An 18,764-nucleotide genomic window follows, 5' to 3' on the forward strand; every position below is an offset into this window, starting at 1 on the left:
CTCCAAGAAAAGGTCTGGGAGGGACTGGGCACAGTGGCTCACGCCTGTAATCCCAGCACAGTGGGAGGCTGAGGCAGAAGGATTCATTAAGCTCAGGAGTTTGAGACCAGCTTGAGCAAGAGCAAGACCCCTATCTCTACTATAAATAGAAAAATTAGCAGGGCTCTGTGATGGGTGCCTGTAGTCCCATCTGCTAGGAGGGGCTGAGGCAGGAAGATTCCTTGAGGCCAGGAGTTTGAGGTTGCTGTGAGTTATGATGACACCATGGTGCTCTAGTCTGGGCAACAGAATGAAGTTCTATCTCAAAAAAAAGAAAGAAAGAAAAGGTGCTAGAGGTGCTTTCCTGCCCACTTCTGTTCACCTTTAGAAGGGAAAAGTGGGTGAGAAGACCCTTCACTTGCAGGGAAGTTACATGGGCCTTGAAGCCTTAGTCTCTCCCCACAGCAGGTCTCTGGCAGACTAGATCTCTCTTCACAGTGTGGCTTGAGGGAGGTTCCGGGGTGAAAACAGCCCACCTGTGAAAATGAGTTCTGGGCCTCAGCTTCCTGCTCACCTTACCAAGAAATGTACAAGTTCCTAATTAGATTTGTACAGGGTTTGGGGGGGGGGTGTTTTGAGAAGAATTAGAGGATTATTTAGACTTTTAGGCAGTTGACAGAGGATGTTGTGACCAAAGAGGGTGATGACTTTGCCCTGGTTAATGGCAGGGTTAGGACAGAGGAGCACAGGACTCCAGCTTTGTGACTGGTCTGGGAGCTTTGGCCCGTTGGTCCTATTCTGAGGTCCACTTCACCTATAGGGCAGTCGGTTTTGTCCAGCGAGGCGTTTTGTGATGTGGGGGCAGGTGCATGGTTTTGGGTCTGGATGAGGAAACACCATTAGAACTTGGGGTTTTCTGGATCTTGACTTGGATGCCCCGTATTTTCTTGATTATGTTGGGGGAGGGTGTCAGCACTCAGGGCTGCTGTTCAGAGAGCTCTGTGACGTGTTCTCGGCATTGCACCTCTTCACGCGCCGCTCCCTGGGGTTTATGGGTGTGTCTCTGTGAACTTGGTAAAACTATATGTGAATTCTGTAGGTATGTTATCAAGGAGATGGTCTGGTCTGCCACTTTGAACTATTATGAGAATGGACCTTTTTGCAAAAGCAGATAACCAGTTTATAATTTGGGGCAAGTCCTGGCTTGGATGGACTAGCTTTAATTAAAGGGTTGACAGGCACTTGAATTGTGACCTTGGTGTGTGGTCCCTTGCCCCTGACACTGAGGGTGCAGGGTTGAGTCCAGATTGAGTTAATAGGCAGATGATACTTGAGCTGGGGAGTCCTGCAGGTGCTGCCCATGTTTCCAGAGCTAGGGAGGGGTGGGAACTCTGGCAACCTGGAGACTAAGGGACAGTTGCCACTTCGGGGATGATGGGGTTTGTGGCTTATTTTTCAAGAGAAACTGAAAATCTTCATTTTGACTTGAAACCTCTGGTATTAAAATTTGCCTATGGACATTTCTTCAATTTTTTTTTTTTTTTTTTTTTTTAATGGAGATGGAAGACAGAAAGGAAGTCCTCCCTGATAATCGCAGGAGTAAGACCCAGCACTGGAGTCCTTTCACTTCACTGTACGGATGGAGGGGGTACTTACTCTCGGCCTTCTTTCCTTTTTTTTTTTTTTTTTTTTAATAGAGACAGAGTCTCACTTTATCGCTCTCAGTAGAGTGCCGTGGCGTCACACAGCTCACAGCAAACTGCAACTCCTGGACTTAGGCGATTCTCTTGCCTCAGCCTCCCGAATAGCTGGGACTACAGGCCCGTGCCACAACGCCCAGCTAATTTTTGTTGCAATTTGGCCAGGGCCAGGTTTGAACCTGTCACCCTCAGTATATGGAGCCAGCACCCTACCCACTGAGCCACAGGTGCCGCCCCACTTTCTAATTTTAGAGGGCAGCATGAGTTTAGACCAGATGGAAATGGGCCTGGCTTCTGCTCTGACTCTTTCCCTCTATCATCCTGGCTGGGAAACTGAGGCTCAGACCATGTAGAGACTGAGCTGCCGACCCCCATCTGGTTTTCCAGCTGAGGACACTGCTGTCCTTGCTCAGCCCCAGTTCTGTCTGACAGGCCGGAGTCTACAGGTTGCAGCCTTTGGGACATATTTAGGCTGGCTGAGCAGGGACGCCAGGATCCCAGCGCCCATGGGTGGGCACCAAGCACCTTCTGACCAAGGAGCGTGGCTGGCACTGCCTCCCTCTGCTGGAGGGAGATAGCTCTCTCCAGTCCTGGCCGCTGGGGACTCTCAGCCTCCCTTTCAAGGCTACTTGGCTTTTCCTGGCTCCTGTTCCTTCTGTGCACCTGCTGTGACCGAGGGCCCTCAGGCAGGGAACTTCATGAACAGGATCTGTCAGTGTCAGTCAGTATGGGGGAGACAGGTGCCCCGACATTCTCTGTCCCTGCTGCCCTCCCTCCTTAGAGTAGCTTCCTGGTCACCTAAGAGCTGGGGCGGGAGCAGGTCCTGGGTTTTATAGGGCCCTCGTAAGCAAGCATTTGAAAGAGAGGCCCTTAGACGACGTCCTCCATCTGGCTTCATCTCTCCCAGATCAGGTTTATCCTTCCTGCTGGCCCAAGCCCTGCTGGTTCCTGGCCTGCCATTCTGTGGAAATTTGGAGGCCTCTGTGGCCTTGTCGTGGCCAGATTGGGTTCCTCTCCTCAAGACTTCTGTCTACACTGGACACCTTTGTCCCTATGGGCTTCCTGCGCCTGGCTTCTCTGGGGGGAAGGTGGCGGTCCCCACTCAACAGGGCTCCTTTGAGAACAAAGCGAGGCAGAAGTGGTCTGGTTTTCTCAGGTGCTATGGGCCACTTGGGTCAGCTGGGGGCTGTTCCAGCCTCCAGCAACCCTGGTATGAGTGCCCTCCATCTCAGAGCCCAGGATAGCGGGGCTAGAGGCCGCCCGAGCTCAGAGCCGCCTCCCTGCTTAGTACTTGTGTACCAGCGCCTGTCCTTGTTCTTTGCATCTGTAAGGTGGGCACAGCTCATGTGGGTGCCCTGTAGCCACCCGCCGTCACAGCGAGAGCTGCCATGTACCTTCTCGTATTTAAAGGGAAATCACCAGTGCGGTGGCAAGGGTGACTGGGTTTGTGTTTAGGCTCTTGAGCCTCTCAGCCCGGGACCCGAGATAAGGCTGTAAATCTCTTCCAGCCTCAGTTTGCCTGTCTGTACCTACGGGTGAGGATCTGACTACATGGAACACATGAGTGGGGAGAGGTCCTGGGCACGGGGAATGCCAGGACCACCAAGGCCCCCTTGGCACCAGCTGGCAGGATGACGGAGTGGCTCGGCATTAGGCACGTGGTGGGTGCCCAGCTGAGCTGTGTGATGGTAACAACTCGTGTCACCTTGCTTTGGGGGCAGGGTCAATTTATAGGGCCTGTTCATGTTAAAGGGTGACATGGGGAGGAGAAATGTGGTGAGCGCTCTGCAGAAGGTCACTTCCTGGTACCATCTTTCTGCAGTGTCAGTGCTGGACGCTGAAGCCAGCCTCCCAGCCCTTTCTTGGGTGTGTTTGTACCCCGTCTTGAGGCCACCCCCACCCCCACCCTGGTCAGCCTGCCACCGCATCTGCTGGCCCCTCCCCCACACACACCCTCCTGCTCTCCAGCCCTTCATCTGTCCGCATACACGCAGCAGCCGCTTAGAATAATCGCGTCAAATGTCACTGCCATCTGTTGCCTGACTTCCCGTCATCACCTCCATCCGGGAACCTCTGGGACTCGCAGTCTGTAGCCTTGAACCTCAATCCCAGGACAGTCCTCTAGGGGGCCTCCGTCCTCTGGCACCCCAGCATGCCAGCCCCAGTATCCAGTGCTGTCCCTGCATGGCCTGTGGAGCCCCCTTGTTTGCCTTTAAACTGCTTTAGGCACCCACCTGGCAACCCCCTCCTGGGGACCCAGCGCCATAGCCCCACCAGCAGCCCCCCAGGCTTCACCCGGGTCCTTTGCCCTGTCTGGTGTGCCTGTGCCAAAGGGCCTTTACAGAACTTTCTATACCCCATGTTCTTCCTGGACTGGGCAGGGACAGGTGAAACTGGGGAGGAGTGTGGGGTGCCATCACCCCTGTTTACCTCAGGACTGCAGCTGCGAGAGTGTTGTGGGGTTCAGGGTGAATGTGGGGTTTGTGGTGGCTGCCCTTGGTGCTGACTTTGCAATGTTGGGTGGATAGGGTCCTGTGAGCTCCTATCTCAGGGCTTTCAGTAAATGTGGCTGAGTGACAGGTCTGCGGGGGGGGGGGGGCCAGGGTGGTGGTGAGGGGGTGGGCAGCCTTGCAGAATGAGCCTTTGTTACTCATTTTACTCCTGTGGGAGGATCTCTCCACCCCTCTCCTGGCCCTTCTGGTTCCAGGTCAGTCTCTGGGCCATCTGCTGAGGCTCATCCCTGGCCATTAGTGATGGCCCTGCCTCACTTGTCCATTACGTGGGGCATCAACCTTGTGTGGGGACTCAAGGCAACCTAGAAGTTGTCCTCAGTTGGAAGAAAAAACATGAAGACACATGCAGACCACCCCCGCACATATGGCATGAGAAGACCTCTCCCCATAGTCGCCCGGCCTCCTCTCCTAACCCCACCCCCAAGAAAAATCACTTCACGCTGGTGAGCTCAGAACATGCCGAAGGCAAATATAATAATGAATTATTATGAAGCTGCTCGGGCTCCTGGGATCACGTGGCGCCCCGTGCTGCCGCAGCCGCCCGGGCCTCTGCAGCAGGGTGACCCCGGCCTTGTTAGGGCTGCAGAAGCAGTGCCCCTTTCGGGGAGCGGGGTTTGCTTGGGCAGGCATGGTGCAGGGGGAGCCCTCAACCCCCAAAGCCAGGGGACGCCCTTTATTTGTTCACAAACATTTCTTTCTGTGGTAATGAAAAATTACCAAGAGGGGTGATTAGAGAATCCAGGTCCAGATTGTGTACGCAGGCCTGAAAGTGAAGCCCTGCTGAGCCCGGCCTCACGGGGTGTAATTACCCTAGGGGGGGCTGTCAGGGGAAGGGGCGGATTGGTGCTTGAACTGGGACCCAGCAGAAAATTCATCTCAGCTATTAGCTTGTAATTACAGAGCATGGAGGGAGCAGGCCTGAGGTCTGGTGCTGGGGAAGAACAGGGATGAAAGGGAGCAGTAATTATGGGATCTGCGGGAGGCTGGGAGGGCTGCAGCGCCTGCTGATTAATGCCGCCCTCCGCCATCTCCCCCTGCGCAGGGAGGGCGCTGGAGGGGCACTGCATTTAATAGAGTATTAGAAGCCTCCCCCTCTCTTAAAATCCCGCTGTTTGGAGCGTTTGGACAGCAGGCAAACCCGTTTGGGGTATGTTCTGAAGAATCGGGAACAAGGAGGGTTTCCAGAAAATATCAACTCCCTCTGCCAGCCAGGCTTCCCCTCTCCGCTGGGATTTTTCCTCGTTTTCTTTTTTCTTTTTTTTTTTAAATTTAAAGTGTTGTGCTGTTTCTGACCATACTAGAGAATAGGAGGAAATATTGATGAAAGAAAAGCCATACCTTGTTAGAGAGAGTGAGGGCTGTGCCCTAGGGCAGCGATCTTTGCGCTCCTGACCGTCCATGCGATGGGGGCGGGGGCTGTGTGTTTATTCTTCTTTTCCTGCTGTCTGGCTTCTGGCAGTAGCCACTGGGTTCTCAGCTCTGCTGCTGAGACTAGCTGGCCCAGATGGGCTCTGATGGGGTCCAGGGAACAGAAAGCTGAGGCTCACTGCAGGGGGCTGGGAGGGAGGAGGGCAGCATATTCTCTGGCCCTTTGATTTGAGGATACCCAGGCTGAGGAAACTGTGGGTGTCTGGATGTGGCAGCTTTTTTCCCCCTGGAGGATCAAGGTGGCAGCTGACAAAGGCAGGAAGGAGCCTGTCCAGAGTAGCACGTGATATAAATAAGAAAGAAGGGAGCCCCTCCCCTCCCCGTGCAGATCTAGTCCACCTAGACCCCAGGCTCGTTTTTTTTCCTGCTGAGCCGCACATGTCAAGAGAGCTTGTACAGTGCTGAGACGGCCCCGGCCCCCTGGCCCACATCCATCACGGCGAGGAGCTTATTCCCAGCTGTTAGGATAATGAATTTACATGAGCTGATAATGTAGACAAGAATTCAGTCAATGGCCAGGAGCGCAGAAGTTAATAAATACCTCTCTAATGAGGGCAGGGGGTGCTCCCTCCAGGGCCTCCCTCCCCCTCATGCCCACCTGCCATGGGCCTCCATGGACACCTTGGCACCTGCCCTGGCCTCAGCCAGAAAACACCTATGGAGGGAGGCCCATGTCCACCTCCCTGGGGGTGGTGGGATGCAGGATGGGCCCCCAGAGGCCGTGTCCTCTCACAGAAAGTGCTGGGTGACCTTTCACAGGGTCTTTGGGTCCCCCCGTTTGGCCTTCTGTCCTAGCCTGGAGGGATCTGCCCCTGGGCTGCTGCACCCCCTCCGTTCCCTGCCTGCTGCACACAAGCTGAGGAGAATTGCTAATTTTAGACTCCCCTTAATGAAGCTGCTCATTTGGAATTCTATTTTAAGTGACCTGACACCAGCAGAGCAGCTCCCGGGCTCTCAGCTCCTTGGGAGCCCATGGCTGACACTGTGGTGGGGTGCCGGCTTTGGGGGACCCCCGGAGACCTGGCGAGCTGGACTAAGAGCTGGAGGCCACCAGAGGGTCCTGGGGAGAGGGTGCTGAGCTTTGTCAGAGGTGGGAGATGGGGTTGAAGGTGCCATCAGGATGCCAGCAGGACTGCCATGTGGACATGGAGGTGGCCATAGACAGGGACCACAAGCGGGCATGGAGGGCTGCCCTGCCTCCTGGGACCCTGGTCACCACGGGGAGGCAGGAGCTGTGGGGTCAGGCTCCACAGGGTCACCCCAGTTCTGTTGCTCCCCCCACTTTGCCCCCTTGTTCTGGGGCTGAGCCTGGTGATTCTGGGGGTGGTTGTGACTTAATGCCGCCAAGCCACTCTCCCTGTGAAGATCTCCCCTTTATTGAAATCTGTTTCACTATAAAAAAAATTAGAACATACAGGGAGAGATGAGGAGGATAAAAATGAAAGAGAAAGTTACTCCTGCAGCCATCTGAAGCTACTGCTGGTATCTCTGCGGCGTAGGGGCTCAGCCTGGGATTTGCAGGATGGCCTCTGCCCCTCTGTGCCCACAGCTGGTGGTCGCAGAGGGTCTGCCCAGCAGTTGGCCAGCTTGTCGCAAAGGCCATGGAGCAGGGACTTAGCATCTGCTCCCAGACCTCTGGTCAGGTCATTGGGAGGTGCAGCGACCACACAGCACCCTGTATCACCCTCATCTCTCATGGCTCTGTGGGTTTCAGGCAGGGTGCAGCCTGCTGATCTGGGGCTGGGTCCTGACCAGCATCCGTCAGGTGGACACAGGCAGTATGTTGAGGCCATGCTGGCCCTTCTCTCTCTGCCGTCCCTTAGAGCTGAGCCCACCTCCTCCCACCTGTGATGAAATGGTTGTGACAGCACCTTTCTCTTAGGGTGGCTGGGATTTGAGGAGAGGAGGCTGGCTGACTTTCTAAGGGATGTGGGGGAAAGGGAAGAGGTGGTTGGCAGCCTCTGCTGTCATCAGAGGGACACATTCTAGAGACTCCTAGGTAAGGGCACAGAGTATTTATTTGCAGATAGTTGGACTTTGGGGGCTTCTATTGGGAGAGAGAGTAAAGAGGTGGCCTGCAGTAAGAGCATGTGGTGACATTTGCTGTGTCCATTACCCAGTGCTGTGTAACACACTACACTAAACTCAGTGGCTTCAACAGCCAATCTTCGTTTTCTCAGTTTCTATGGCATTTGAGAGGGGCTTAGCTGGCTCTGACAGCTGGCTCTCTCCCATTCTTGCCTGTCTGGCCAGGAGCTGCTCAGGCCTGCCCTGTTCCCTGGTTCTGAGTTAGAGTCTCCCATGAGGCTGTAACCAAGATGTCGACTGGGGCTACCATCTCATCTGACTGCTGGCCCAGGGCTGGGGGTCCAATGCCCAGGTGGCTCCCTCATGTCTCTGTTGGCGGGAGGCCTCAGTCCTGACCATGTGGGATTCTTCTCAGACTGCCGGGGCATGGTGGCTGCCCACCCCTCTGCTCGGTTAATTTGAGAGAGGGCCAGGAGGTTGTGGTGCCTTAGAGGATAGCACCTTGGAAGTCACACAGAACACTTCTACCGTGTTCTGTTCATCAGCAGTGAGTCACTAAGTCTGGCCCACACTTGGGGAGGGGAACAAAGACCTTGGATATATTTTTAAACTGCTAGAGTCAGATACAGAGGGTGCCCAAAAAAAGTGTTTAGAAAGGAAAAAACTATTAACATCATAATATTCAACATATCCCAATAACAAAAGACCAATACAAGTCACGTTTGAACAACCCTTGTAATTGTAAAAGTCAAACGTGATTTGAGTTACTACAATTTTAAGTGTAATACGTGCTCACTATGGTGCAGGGAGGAGAGGATGGTGCCCACCCACCACCTTCCCTGGAGAGTTCTCTCCCTCCTCCGGAGAGGGGTGGTGACCTGCTAGGCCTGGTTATCTGGAATTTGGGATTTAGGATCCACAGACAGGGTGCATGACCTCTGGTGGCTTGTTCCTGGGGTCCTGCCTTGTCCTCCCTCTCCTACTTCTGAGCCTCCCGCCACACAGGCATAGGGTAGACGTGGGTTCCATTTAGACTTCTCACCTCCGTACAGAATCAGGCAGAGGTGAGGTGGACTCTGGGGTCCCCTCCGTCGCCTCCCCTGTCCCAGGGCAAGTTCTGCCTGTTGTATGTCCTTGTGCGTCTCCGACTATCCCCCCGTCCAGGTGACCTCCGTGAGCCCATCCTCCTAGGTGTCCATCTGGGGTTTGCAAGTTAATTTGCTTCTCCCTAGACCCTCCTGCCTCTTCCCCTTGGCACTGTGGTGTGGGGTGGCTCGTCCTCCCACCTGGGGTGAGCTTTTACTGATTGCGCCCACAGGATGGCAAGGAGGCAGCACCCTGGAGAGCTGCAGAGGAGGTGGCCGTGTCATGCCCAAATGTTTGTTGTCATCCTCGATGCTGAGCCTTGACTCAGATCTCCAGCCACTGTGGCCTGCTGGAAGAGTTGGTGGGTGGTCATCAGGCCAGCAAATTCAGCCCCAGAGAGAGTGGAGGGTTCTAAGCCACACAGCGGTTTGGGTTTGCAGCCTCCTATCTTTAGCCTCCCAGGGCAGAGTCAGTGCCCAGTGAGGGCCCATGTGGGGTCGGCGGGAAGCTGCACCCTCTCCCGTCTCCTCGTTAGCCTGTCCCTGGGCGCTCTGACCAGGCGCCTCAGTTTCTCTCTCTGTGATGTGGTGTGGAACTCACCAGGGGCGCGGGGCCTGGTGACGTCTTGCCTTTGCTCAGCTTCCCCGCTGCAGGCTTGTCTGTCAGCATCATTGCTCTGTCCCTTGCCCTGTGCCTTGGCTCCCCTCCTCTGTTCCCTGTGATGGTCTGGGACCCTGCATTGGGTGCTTTGGGTTTCTGAGCAGCCGGGCTGCCCAGGAGAGGTGGTAGGATCGCTGGGGTACTGGCTGCCTTGGATCACTGGACTCTGGACTCTGCAGCTCTGTCCCCTCTGCGGTGCTGGCTCTGTCCTGTTCTTGCCTGTCCTGCCAGGAGCCACCCAAGCCTGCCCCACTCCCTGCATGCTGCCTGCTGGCACTGCCTCCCCTGGGGCCCTGCTCTGGTGCTGGGCGCTCCTGCTCTCTGGGTGACCTCTGGTTCTTCTTTTCCTGTTTCAGGCATGAGCCATGAGCCCAAGTCCCCTTCACTAGGGATGCTTTCCACCGCGACCAGGACCACCGCCACCGTCAACCCCCTCACCCCTTCGCCGCTCAATGGCGCCCTGGTGCCCAGTGGCAGCCCGGCCACCAGCAGCGCATTGTCGGCCCAGGCCGCCCCGTCCTCCAGCTTCGCCGCCGCGCTGCGCAAGCTCGCCAAGCAGGCGGAGGAGCCCAGAGGTAAGAGGCGCCCGCCAGGCCGCGTGTGGGGGCGCCCACCCTTCTGCCCAGCCCTCCACAGAGCAGGTGCGTCGGCGCCGAGACGAGCTGTTGTGAGAGCCGGAGGCGGCGCTCAGAAGGGCTGGCGGGCAGAGCTCCCCCGGCACCAGCTCGCCTGCGGCAGACTGTCTCCTCTGCTGCCGTGCTCTGGCTCTGGCCCCCCCATACCTGTGCGTCCCTCCTGTGCTTCTCTCTCTGCCCTGCCGCTGCCCTTCCTTGCTTGGCCCCGGAAGCCACCGTGGGAGTGTCCAGTGATGGGGGGACCTTCCTACCAGCCCTGCAGCTAAGTCTAGAGGGTCGTCCTGGGCCACGGAAGTCCCATGAGGCTTCAGAGGGAGTGCTGGGCCCCAGTACTTCTCCCTAGGTAGCTCGCCAGCCTGGGCCGGGCTTTGACACCTGTTCCAAAGGTGGCAGAGAACATGGTGTCTCTAGAAACACACTGGTCCTGGGGCAGAGGTTGTGGAGCAGCGTGGATCTGGCTTCTGGTTTCACCTGGGCTGTGACATGCTGTGTGGCTTTGGGCAAGTGCTGACCCTCTCTGAGCCCCAGTCTTTTGAGCAATGAGGCTCTCAAGGCCCGTTTCAGCTCCAGCTTTGGAGCACTTCTCAGGGCCATAGTGACCGTCGGCTCCCAGGTTGGCGCTGGTGGGGAGCTGGTGGTTGGACAAACTGGGGGTGGGGGGCAGTTTACAGTTGGAAGACTTGGGCCCTACAGGTTCTCCCTGGCCTCTCAGACACCCCAGCACTCATTGCTTGGAGGAAGTGGCACCCCCAGGCCTCTGCCTGCCATCCACCTCGCCCAAGTGTCTGAGGCTAAGGATGTAGCTTCTGGGCCCACCCGGGGCTCCCACAGAATGCTGCGTGCGGGGACTGTATCTGTTTCTGTGTTTAGGGGCTGAAGCTTGGTTGAAGGGACGTTTGCCTTGACTGAGGCAGGCTGAGGGGTCTTCTGATTCTGAATCTCTTCTTCCAAGGTTCTTCCTACGACTGGTCATTGAAGGTTGGGGTGAAGGACCTAGCCTGGCATTTTGTTGACCAGAGGGTGGTTGCTGGCTCAGGAGTAGGGGGACAGTTGGGGCCTGGTTTCTGTATCGGCAGGGAGCACCCCATTGCCTCCTGGCTCCGCCTGCTGTGCTGGGCAGAGGTGGAGCTGCGGTATCTGAGCCAGCCAGGCTGCATGGGCCCCCTGTGTCAAAGGTGGCTGTAAGGCAGATGGCTCGGAAGAGGGGGCCAACTGCCTGCTGGGCCCGGGTGGTTAGCAGATGCTGCAGGAGTCGGGACATGGGGCCCCTCCTAAGAGGCTGTAGGAAGGAAGGGACGGCAGCTCCTGTGTTGGTCGTCTTCTCAGTGTTCCAGAAGGCAGGAGGAACAGGACTGATGCGGGTTTTCAGAGGCTATGGTCAGCACATGGAGAATGCTGGCTCTGCTGGGGCTGAGTCACCCCCAGCGTCCAGCTGCATCCAGCAGCTATGTGCCCTTCAGGGCCTCTGGGGCTCTGGTCCTGGGGTGACTTTGCAGAGGATGTGGTCATGGAAGGGCTGGTGGCTTCCCCTCGCCCAGGAAGGCTGTGGAGAGACCTACAACCCCGTGTTCCTGCTGTGGGCTTGTCACAAGGACTCCCAGCGTCCTGGTAGGAGCCTGCCTCGCTGGGCCCTCACTCCCTCTCCTCCACCCCAGGCTGGCCCTGGCATCCAGCTACATTGGTGGCCCCATAGGTGGCCCAAGTGCCAGGCCTGCTGGTGCTCCCTGGCTGGGAACAAGGTGTCCTACAGAGCGGGAGGGAACTTGGCGGGAGGCTGCACTCAGTGGCTCCAAGGCCTGTTCTGCCCCTGGGCACTCTGAGCGACACCCTGGGAAGGAGTTCCGGGGACTTGGTGAAGGAGAGGGGAGCATGCATCATACGATGCCTTCCCTGAGTTGTCCCCTCACTGAGATGGAACAGCCAAGGTTTGGGGGCTCGGGGTCCACAGGCAGGACCAGTACCTAGATTCTGATGCAGATACCGTATCCCCAGCCACCTTTCTTGATAAGCCCAGGCTCGGTGTTGCCAGTTCCACATTGTCAGCCCTGGGTGCACCCTGATTTAAACAGATGAGGATGGGCTCAGCTACTCCTCTCTGGGCCACACCACTGTTCTCTTTGAGTCACCCCTGCTCTGACCTTGCCATCTCCCCTGTTCATTGAGTCAGCCACCAGCCCCAAATTAGCACATGGTGGAGATGGGGAAGCTGAGGCTCAGAGAGGTCGAGCCCAAGCCAGAGGTCATGTAGCTGGGTGTGCCTGTGTCTCTTGCTGCTGCTACCAGAGTTAGAAGGACAGTTCTGAGCAGCTGGTCCTGGCTGGAGAATATTTCCCTGCCCCCAGCCCCGGCACCCAGCACTGGGGTGTGGAGAGCTAGATTTGGGAACAAGAATCTGCCTAGTGGTCAGCAGCGCACACCTGTCTCCCTGGGGCTGTGGGTCCATCACTCCCCTGTGCTACCTCCTCCCCAGCCAGGGCAGCGGGGAGACCCTTTGGTGGGTTTGATGATGGTGGGGTCTGGATTTTTTTTTATTTTTAAATTTTTTCAGACAAAATTCACAAGCTATAAAATTCCCCCTGTATAAATGCAACTATTCAGTGGTTTTGGTTGTGTTCAGAGGCGCGCAGCTTTCACAACTCTCTAGGTCTGGAACGCGATAATCACCCCTGACCATGGGGCAGCTGTCGGCTTTCCGCCTCTGTGGACTTGCCTGTTGTAGCTGTTCCTTACATGTGGACTGGCACGGTGGGTGTCTGCCTTCCCAGAGGCACACTTCTCCCCTCTGTCCAGTTTCCTAGGGGACAAAACTGAGCCTTGAGCTGTCCTAACCCCATGAGTCCCACATTGTTAAGTTGCGTGAATAGTCTAAGATGACTTGGGCTCTTCCCCGCCTGGCACCTGTGACTCTGCGAGGGCTGTGCCTCTCATGGGAGCCAGGCCCCCCTGTGCCCAGTCCTGGCCTGGCCCCCCAGGGGTGGTAGTGTCCAAGCTGGTGAGACCACAGCCAAATTAGACAACTGTGTCCCCCTGATGTGGCAGCAGAGCGGCTTCAGGGCTGCACAGAGAGAGGCTGGCAGAGCTGGCCACCCCTCCGGGAAGGTGCAGTCTCAGCCCTAGCCCTGGCCACCTGCCGGTCCCCACGTCCCTCTTGTCAGCAGCCTGGCCTGCACCAGCGTCTCACCCACCTGCACCAGCGCCTGCCTCTGGAAGCTTCTTATTTTTAGACATATGACCGCGTCTGCGTCTCCGCTGATGTCTCTCCTCTCATCATGTCTCGAGGGTGCAGTTTAAAAATTCAATTCAGACAAAGCAATCTGCGTGCCACGTTGCCTGCTCTGCCCTGAGAGGAGGGGTGAGGAGGAGGGAAGAGTGTCGGCCCCTCTACGGCTGCCCGAGACAGGCCGCACTGGGATTTTATCTTTCCTGAGGCTGTGAGATAAGTTCTCTTCCTTCCAAGCTCAGTCACCCTCCCGAGAGAGTGCGAGCGTGGGGCTGGGTATTCATCCCCGGGGGCCAGGGCGGGCTGGTGCTGGAGCCAGCCAGACCCTTTAGCCTGCTCCCAGGGCCAGGGTGAACGCTCAGATCCGTGTCCCACCACCTTCTGTCCTTGCTGTGTGACCTGGCAGGTCTTAAGTTTCTGCTGGTTTACAGGGCGAGGAGGACATCTCTACCCCGTGAACTGTGATGACCCAGGGTGATTGCACTAGGCAGGCTCACGTGTGCAGATGCCACCCCCTGCATGTCCCATCCCCCCTTAACCAGGACCACCATCTCCCCTGTGCTTCTTTGGGGGCGGGGTGTGCTCCTGGACACCCTCTGGGAGCTCTCTGTGCTGGAGGTCTAACAACATCTGGTCCCAGTGGCGTGGGACCGTGGGCAGGACAGCAGCTCCCACCTGCCGGCTGGCTGGTCTCCTGGGTGCCCTGTGCATACGTGTTGTGCTGGGGAGAAGGGGTTTGGAGTGTCTGGGCAGCATGATCATGTCAGATTCCAAGTTGGTCCCTTGGTGACAGGCAAGCAGCCCACTCGCGCCTAGGTGTTCATGGGCTCACCCTGCTCTGCCAGCCCCCTGACTGCTGGAGCCCTCCCCTATTACCAGCTATTAAAGGGACTTTCCTGGGTGCCTCGCCCCTCCTTCCTCCAGAGCTGCTGGACCCTTTGGGATGGCCCCAGGTCCTTGGATGTGCTGGCCGGGACCCCTCCCCTCCTTCACAATATCAGCCTGGCCTCCCCTACCAGGAGGAAGGACCATGTCTGCCCCTGTCGGCATATGATGCCCCAGCTTAGGAGTCCCGACATCCCACTCTCCTGAGGTAGTTCCAGCCCCTCTGAGCTTCCTGGCCTCCCAGGAGTGGGGCCAAGCCTGCTGTTCAGTGTCCCATGTCAGCCTTGCAGTTGGAGTAAAATGCATTCTATGACCTGAGGGTGCTCCAGGAGTCCTGCACCCAGAACCAGGCCTGGTGCGTCCAGCTGCCCTGAGTGCCCAGCCTAGCCAGGGGCCTCCAGAGTCCCTGTCCCTAGCTCTCTGGCCCATGCAGAGGGCAAGATGGAGAGCCCCCACTGCCGCCCCCACCCGTGTGTGACGGAGCAAGGCTGCTGCCAGGCGGGGCTCTCGCAAGCTGTGCAGCAATCTGCTCGCCACCGCGGCAGGCGCCAGTCTCCCATGCGGATGCAGCGCCTGTGTCTGCTGGGTTGGCAGGGAGCCTGCATGTCCTCAGTCACTGGGGGGAGCACCTGCAGCACCTGGCCCTGGGCTTCCTAACCTTTGTTGTCCTTTGTATCCAGCTCCTGGTCACCCTCACCGCCCCCACTGTCCAAGTGTCTTCAGGCCCTGGGCCACCACCCGTAGCCTTGATACCTTCATGCTGGCCGAGCAGAGCTTGTCACAGTGCCTGGCCTTGGGGCAGCCACCGTAGTTACCTGTAGAAGGGATGACCCCACCACCTACAGCCTAATTTGAGCCAGGTGCACTGTGGCCGTCAAGGGTAGGGACAATGGCAGTGTGACTTGAATTTCTGACTTAGCATCGAGGTCCCTGCGCCCCTCACCAGCCTCCTCCAGCCGTGTCTCTTGGCTGCCCGCCCTGTCTTGTCACCAACTGCAGGCGAGAAGTGAGACAGGTCTGGTTACTGTCAGGTCCCTGGTGCCACCTGAGACCGAGATCCTGCCTGAGCCAATGGAGGACAAGGAGTGGCCCTGTGTGTCGACACAAGAGAGACAGGCTCCTGCCCACTCACCTTTCTGTCATAGAAAACAGAATGAACAAGGGGTTGGGGAGACCCCCACCTGGCAGGCTGGTTGCATGTGGGTGTCGGTGTATGGCGGCTGGGATCCTGTGGTGGTGTCTCTGTGGGTGTGTGGACCCCCATCTGTCGCTTGGTGCAGGTGTGAGCGTGGCGGGTGTCCTGAGTGCTGCTTTCTCGTCCTAGAGCTGCCAGAGCTAGGGGGGAGCTAGGCAGGGAAGCGTCAGCCCTCTGGCCAGGCCTCCCCTCTGCACAGTGCAGTGGGGCCTGGGGCAGGGCTGGCTGAATGAGGCAGAGATTCCTCGACCCCAGCACCTTCAGCCCTGTCCTGAGATGATGGGCATGGAGGCCAGGGTGACTTACTTTCCTCTGTCCTTTTCCTGAAGCACCCTCTGCCACTGCTCTCGGCCACTCTGTCCTCCTCCCCTTCCTTCTGGCCCGGGACCCACCTCCCTCAGCACAGCCCTCAGCCCCTCTGCTCTGACAGCAGCAGCCCACCCCATGCGTGCTCGGCAGTCAGCTCCTCTTGGCCTCATCCTGATCCCAGGCCCAGGGATTTGCTCACACTGTCTGGTAAATGATCAACCTCAGGAAACGCCTTTCAAAGTAGAAACCCACACCTTCCCTTTGTTGTTTTGGATGTAATGGCCGTGGCACCTGATGGTGGATCGGGCACAGGAGCTGCCACTGGCCAACAGCCACCTTCCCTTGGCAGCCACAAGCTGGACCTTGTATGTAGACTCGGGCTGGGGGCCCCTAGCCCTGGAAGCTGCACGTGGCAGCCACTGGCTCTGTTTGCAGGTGCTCCCTAGAATTGCGGGTTGTGCCCGGTTTGGATGTGAGCCCTGTCTTGGTGGTGAGTCGCTGTCACTGCTGTGCTGGGGCTGGTGGAAATTGCGGGGGGAAATTACACCTGTCACGTGTACACTCACTGTGGGGACTTCACCTCTGAGGTGTACACAATTCCCAGCAGGCACAGAGTCCACTGGCCTTTTGGGGTCTGCTGTTCGTTGTAAAGGAGGTTGGGTGGAGGGAGATGACCCAGCTTCTGTCATGAGGGTCTGCTCGATGGCCAGCAGCCTCCTGCATGTCCCTTGGGCCCTCAAGGCAGGGGCTGACTTGACACAGCCAGGCTCCTTCCACATCTGTGGCACAGACAGAAGCAGGGTGGTGGGGAAGGGGCGGCCCCGATGGACTTGGGGTTCATGGGACCCTGCCTCTCCCCCTGCATGGGCCACCCCAGAGTCACAACATGTGGTGCCACAGTTCCTGCGCGGACCCTACTCAGAAGCCATTTAAAGTTTCCCCTGCTCCACTCCCACCCCCGGCCCACACCTTGCCCCTGCACAGGTTGAAGCAGGGAACAGGATCAGCTGGGGGCCCTCCTTCAGAGGGACAGTGCCTCTGTCTGGTCATAACTGACTGATCCTGTGTCCACAGAGTGGGGAGGGTGTGTCGTGGGTGCTCGAGCCATCCTGAGGTTTCAGGCCCCACCAGCTCTGAGCACAGGAGTGGGCCTCTCACGAAGGTCCTCCAAAAGTCCCTTGGGGGGACATGCATCACCTCATCACTGTTCTGACCGCTCCGTCGCTCCCCTGGCAGATTCAGAGCTGGGTCAGGCCCCGGGGCTTTGTGGGACAGATGGTCTTTACCCCGCCAGCCCTCCCTCCCTCTTTTTTCCGTGTTTACTATCAGCCTAATCAAGACAAGGCCGTGCCTGTGACGCTCTGCCCAGGAGTGGTCCCACAGCCTGACACCGAGGCACCTTTCTAAGGGCACACAGTTGGTGGCTGGTGTGTGTTTGCTTGGCTGGCCAGACCCGTATCTGGGGGGCTTACAGGTGCTGCTGCGATTCTGCTGTCCTGTTTTGCCCTCGCTTGGCTCCCGTGGCTGACTCTGGGGTCTCAGCTGTTAATTACATCTGCCTGTCGGCCTTGGCGCTAATCTGCGAGGTCAGACAGCAGAGGTGACGCGGACGCGCTGCCTCTTGTCATCTGCAATCCAGAGCTGTTTCATTGACTAACTCCTGGCCGAATACCGCCAGTTAATCACAGTGATCACAGACTTCCCCGCTCTAGCCACACAGCACCAGGAAGGCAGCGCTGGCCTCACTAATTAGCATCGCATCATGGGGGCATCGATCCCACCACTCCGGCTGGCGAGTAACGCCCTCTCGCCTCCTCAGGACCCTGCCCCAGAGCTCCCCTCTCCCCCTCCCCTGTTCGCACCTCACCCACTGATGCTTAGAAACAAGGCCGACTCAGAGACCAGCCACATGGAGAAGGGGCCTCTCTGGGGGCAGAACAGGATCTGTGGCCCAGCAGGCCAGGTCTGTGTAGCCCCTTACAACAGGGGCTGTGAGACTCTCCTTTTTATAAAGTTGGGGTACAGAAGCCTCTCTGAGGGCCCTAGGGCCTAACACATGACGAACTGGGAAGCGCCTGTCCCCAGGTCTCTACTCCCCTGCCTAGACCCAGAGAGACCCGGAGCCTCCTGGTCTTGAGCCTAAGACTTTTCCTGGGGAGCTAGAGCCAAGGTGTGAGCTCTCATTGCCTCTGTCTCAGCAGGGTGGCAGCTCGTGGTATGCTCATTTTACTTCTTTTCTGCTACAGAGCGCACATGTCCATATTCTGTCCTCCTCCCCTACCCCCCATGGGTACTGGAGTTTAGACAGGGACACACGGGGCTTGGCTGGGCACCTTCCTGTGGGCCCCAGATTGAGTGTAGGATGAGCTCTAAGAAGGGGAAGAGGGGCTGGGTGTAGTGGCTCACGCCTGTGATCCCAGCACTCTGGGAAGCTAAGACAGAAGGATCACTTGAGCTCAGGACTTGGGGACCAGCATGAGCAAGAGTGAGACCCCATCTCTACTAAAAATGAGATGTGTGTTGGCAGGCACACACCTGTAAGCCCCAGCTACTCAGGAGAATGAGGCACAGGATCACGTGAGCTCAGGAGTTTGCAGTTGCAGTGAACTATAATGATGCCACTGCACTAGGAAAAAAAAAAAAAAACAAGGGGCAGGGGAAGCCTCATGACACCAGTCAGTGAGGCTAAAAGGTGGGCCCGGTCCAAATGGCCGCAATCCACAAGGCGTGGACGGGTCAGGCCCACACTTTCTATCACGCTGCCGTAGTGAATTTCAAGCCGGGCACAGTGGCTCATACATGTCATCCTGGCACTCTGGGGTGCCAAGGTGGGAGGATTACTTGAACCCCAAGAGTTTGAGACTCTGTCTCTACTAAAAACAGAAAAACTAGTCGGACATCGTGGTGTATTCCTACAGTCCCAGCGACTCAGGGCTGAGACAGGAGGAGGACTAGAGCCCAGGAGTTTGAGGTTGCTGTGAGCTAGACTGATGACACAGCACTCTGGCCCATGGGAACCAAGTGAGACTCTGTCTTTCAAACACATAACAAAACAGTGACATCTTCGCTTCTTACACAGACAGCATGAACTGTGAAAGCCTCCTGCTTGGAAGAAGCTGGGTTTCC

The 18,764-nt window shown here is 57.3% G+C and overlaps 1 protein-coding gene across 11 annotated transcripts in view; it reads left to right on the forward strand.

Moving 5' to 3' along the window:
- Positions 1-18,764, forward strand: part of GSE1 (Gse1 coiled-coil protein) — a 409,018-nt gene that overhangs the window by 363,226 nt on the left and 27,028 nt on the right. For 8 of the 11 annotated variants that reach the window (XM_053553788.1, XM_053553780.1, XM_053553828.1 and 5 more), the window contains one exon: positions 9,751-9,969. The exons of the other annotated variants lie outside the window; for them this stretch is intronic. In XM_053553788.1, coding sequence (XP_053409763.1) covers positions 9,751-9,969 — 219 coding nt within the window. The remainder of the gene's footprint in view (positions 1-9,750; positions 9,970-18,764) is intronic. 11 annotated transcript variants of the gene reach the window in all.

This window comes from Nycticebus coucang, chromosome 2, assembly GCF_027406575.1.
Source record: "Nycticebus coucang isolate mNycCou1 chromosome 2, mNycCou1.pri, whole genome shotgun sequence".
NCBI lineage: Eukaryota > Metazoa > Chordata > Mammalia > Primates > Lorisidae > Nycticebus > Nycticebus coucang.